This window comes from Limulus polyphemus, unplaced genomic scaffold (genome assembly GCF_000517525.1).
Source record: "Limulus polyphemus unplaced genomic scaffold, Limulus_polyphemus-2.1.2 Scaffold14180, whole genome shotgun sequence".
Taxonomy (NCBI): Eukaryota; Metazoa; Arthropoda; class Merostomata; order Xiphosura; family Limulidae; genus Limulus; species Limulus polyphemus.
Window position 1 is genome coordinate 1 of NW_013679790.1, and position 4123 is coordinate 4123.

A 4123-nucleotide genomic window follows, 5' to 3' on the forward strand; every position below is an offset into this window, starting at 1 on the left:
ACAGAAGTTTTGAGGTAGGGTATGTAGTTCGTTTTAAGATCATTTAAAATAAGATCTTTTAAATTGTATCTAAAACATTATGTCATCTTTTTTAGAAAATGATGGAGGTTGGAAGTAACTTACAGTAGAATTATGAGGGTGGATTTTTTATTATTTTTTTCTATTTTTGTAACTATTAGAACTTTTATGGGTGGAGGTTGGGAGAAACTTTTAATAGAAATATTTTTAGGGAGGTTTTATTTTTTTTACTTTTGGTATTAGTACAACTTTTAAGGGTAACTGCCTTCCCACAACTGGCTGCAGACAGTGAAAGGCAGTAGGAGTTGAGACGTTGTGGGTATAAGCACTCAACACTGCACCCTTAGTTAATTTTCCATGACTGCTGGCTAGTTTTTCATCAGCGTTTGGATTTTGTCTGATAGATGGGATATCCCAACACTTTTAGGAGCTATTATCACAGACAATTACCATTATGATATCAAGGTTACAACTGGAAATTACAGTGGACTTTACAAAATAATTTTATGGCTTATCTTATATTAAGTTCATTATTGTTTATAGTACTGATTTTAATTGCCTATTAATAAGTAATGTAATTAATATGATAATAGTTTTGAAGCACACACACATTAGAGGTTGGCAAGGACCCAAGTCATATTTGAGTATAATCAAAGAAAACTTACAATGATTAATATTTCAAGTACACATTTAAACGTTGTATAAAGTACATACATTTCCTTTTTACAGATCTGTAAACTTGTCTAACATCTTTTAGTAAATCAGTCTCATCTTTACTGGGATGGCCACGGTCCCAAGCTTATAGCTGTGTTTTGTTATATTTTCTTTAAACTCTCAAATTAATAATCAGGCCAGGTAATCTAAGACCTAATAGTCACCCATGTTTTGAAGTACCTATACCAACCTATATTATAGATAGAATACATTTCTAAGAGCTTAGAAGAGAAAGAAAATGATTTGTATTAATATGTCGACTGCATTACGTTTGCCATTTTCAGTGCCGATGAGGCCTTTTGCCCGATACCAAGACTCATCAGTTTGGCTGGTATACAACAGACACAGTATTGATCTAGGTGTTATCTTATATCAACAAGTTTGTGAACAACAACTGTCATGATTTAAACTAGATTAAGCATTATATAATTTTATTTTAAGTCATTTACAAATCTGATTTGGTGTAAGTATTAATCAAACAATATTATTAATTAATTGATTTTAAACACCAATTATTTATTACTACCACTGAGATACGTATCACACTTTGATAAAACTTAACTTCCATCTATATACAAATTATTTATTGTATAATTAAATGTACAATAATAGTTGTTCACGGAAAAAATACCGAAGGATGGAACAAATAATTACTTTTTAAATACCTCATTTTGCTCTTTCAACCTTAACTCCACTTCTGAGGCTATTGTTTTGTAACGATCTGTTGTCCTCTGAGACAAAGCCAACTTCTCCTCAAGAACTAGAAATAAACTTTTTTCAGTGCTTCCTTTTTTTTTGTTGTTAATAAAAACACACAAAATTTCAAAGTATTTTTTTTGCTATCTGATTAAGATCCAACAGTTCCATCAAATAAGTTTCAAAATGTTTGGGGATGATACGTGCTTATATCTGAGAATCCATCTTCGGGCAAAGAAAAGCTTTTAACAACTAAAACATATTTCACAGACAACTGAGAAGACTCCAATATATCAGTAATCATCTAAAATAAACCCATATTTATCTCGAGAGAGATAAAAACCAAACGATTTCTGGTTCTTTGAACTGTCAAAGTACCAATATTTATAGGTCAAATTTCTGTTTTCATTCTTTGCTTCTGCAAAATGAAACAAGATAAATCATTCATTAATTTAAAAACAATATATTTTCATTATTTTCTTTAACTAAGTGAGTTAATTAATAAGACAAACCTTTAATTTCATTTTTCGCTTCTGTCAACTGTAAACGCAGATCCTTAGCTTCAGTAATTTCTGAAAACACACACAGAATTGAAAAAATAAAGTGAGCAAATATAAATCTTGAACATGCACGATGAAATTGTTTCTACTTAATATACACTATAATGTACATATTATACACGGTTCCTTTTAATTCCAAGATAATTTACTTCCCACACATCACCAATTCGTACATATAATACACGTTCCTTTTAATTCCAAGATAATTTACTTCCCACACATCACCAATTTGTACATATTATACATCGTTCCTTTTAATTCCAAGATAATTTACTTCCCACACATCACCAATTTGTACATATAATATATCGTCCTTTTAATTCCAAGATAATTTACTTCCCACACATCACCAATTTGTACATATAATACACAGTTCCTTTTAATTCCAAGAGTATTTTCCTCACAGACATCACCAAAGTATACATATTCCATCCCTTCCAGTCACTCCATAATGTTATACATCATCACTTTGGCTGTCTAGTTAATAAAATGACCTCATTTAAACATCCTAAGATAATAAAAGATGTTTTAAGTTTACTTCTGAAAAAGTGTTCACTAAACAACAATCAAGGTGAATAAAACCATACAAGAAAACTATTTTCCATCTTTTTTACTTTGTTGTACAAACTAAATAACAATGATCAGTTTCTTAAAACAAAGAAAAGCTAATTTTCTTGTGGCTGACTACAGTTTCTCTCCTTACTCACCTACTTCTGAATGTTTCATTTTGGATAATTTAGATTCTAATGCAGCAAATTTGGCATCCTTTTCTGTCACCTGTAAAACAGATTAAAATTGATGTTGAAAATCAACTTTTTTTTATTTCTTAAAATCCATAAAAGTCAGTAATATATTTATCTTTATAACACCTTTTTCATTTCCAGCAGTTTGTCAAAAACAAAAATTAGTTTTTTTCTGAATCTTAACAAAGCATAAATCATGAAATTATCTTTTAAAAATTGTTTTGTACTACAATAATTATTTATCATTTTTTTGGATATAACTTATAAACTCTTAGGGCTTAAAAAGGTTTGGTTGATGGACCACAAACATGTAATATTAATATCACTTCTCATGAACTTCTAATCAAAGCAAGTTACCTATGTAGATCAAAACTTTAGAAAAAAATCAACCTTGTAATAATTACTATACCTACTTTTAGTAAACTGTTCTCACTAGGTATATTCAAAGTCATAAAGCAAACAATTCAAAAAGATTGAAATGCACTGATTCATCAGTTGCTGTTAATGGCATTTTCTGCAGTAATCCCAATAATATATAAAATTCTTAGCAATACTGTTAAAGAAATGGTAGAATATAATACAAACTCTTAGGGTTTAGAATGATTCAGCTTGTATATCGTGACATTTAATATTACCATTTCTACTAAGGTTAAAACTGTTTATTATCCACTCTAGGTTTGCTGAATTAACAATTTAAAATACACCTTACTAGCTACCAAGCCAAAAAGAAACATTGAAAATTATACTCTACATTATGTCTTGAGCTTTTGAACTTCAACAATACTTTATACCTCTTGTTTCAACTGATGAACACTTGCATAAGCATCATCAAGGTCATCCTCTGCTTTCTTCCTCTTCACAACTTCCTCATTTACCTTCTCTTTCTGCTCAGCTAGTTGTTTCTAGAAACAGTTAAGTAAAGAGAACAATTCAATCAAACAAATAGAAAGATATCACACAAAGACAAAAACTTCACACCAAGACAGAAATCATATCAAGATAAAGACATCATATCAAGATAAAGACATCATAAAAAGATAAAAACTTCACACCAAGACAGAAATCATATCAATTTATCTTGATATGATTTCTGTCTTGGTGTGAAGTTTTTATCTTTTTATGATGTCTTTATCTTGATATGATTTCTGTCTTGGTGTGAAGTTTTTATCTTTTATGATGTCTTTATCTTGATATGATTTCTGTCTTGGTGTGAAGTTTTTATCTTTGTGTGATGTCGGATAAAGACATCTCACACAGATAAAAACTTCACACCAAGACAGAAACCATATCAAGATAGACATCTCACACAGATAAAAACTTCACACCAAGACAGAAACCATATCAAGATAGACATCACACAGATAAAAACTTCACACAAAGACAGAAATCATA

General features: G+C 29.8%; 1 protein-coding gene across 1 annotated transcript in view; it reads right to left on the reverse strand.

Annotated features, from left to right (window-relative positions):
* Positions 1–1397: 1397 nt before the first annotated feature.
* LOC106477317 overlaps positions 1398–4123 on the reverse strand; it is a gene marked incomplete at its 3' end in the record, with an annotated part of 4896 nt that continues 2170 nt past the window's right edge. The window contains exons 2-5 of the mRNA XM_013937901.1: positions 3523–3633; positions 2696–2765; positions 1941–2000; positions 1398–1492 (exon numbers count right to left, since the gene is read on the reverse strand). Coding sequence (XP_013793355.1) covers positions 1398–1492; positions 1941–2000; positions 2696–2765; positions 3523–3633 — 336 coding nt within the window. The remainder of the gene's footprint in view (positions 1493–1940; positions 2001–2695; positions 2766–3522; positions 3634–4123) is intronic.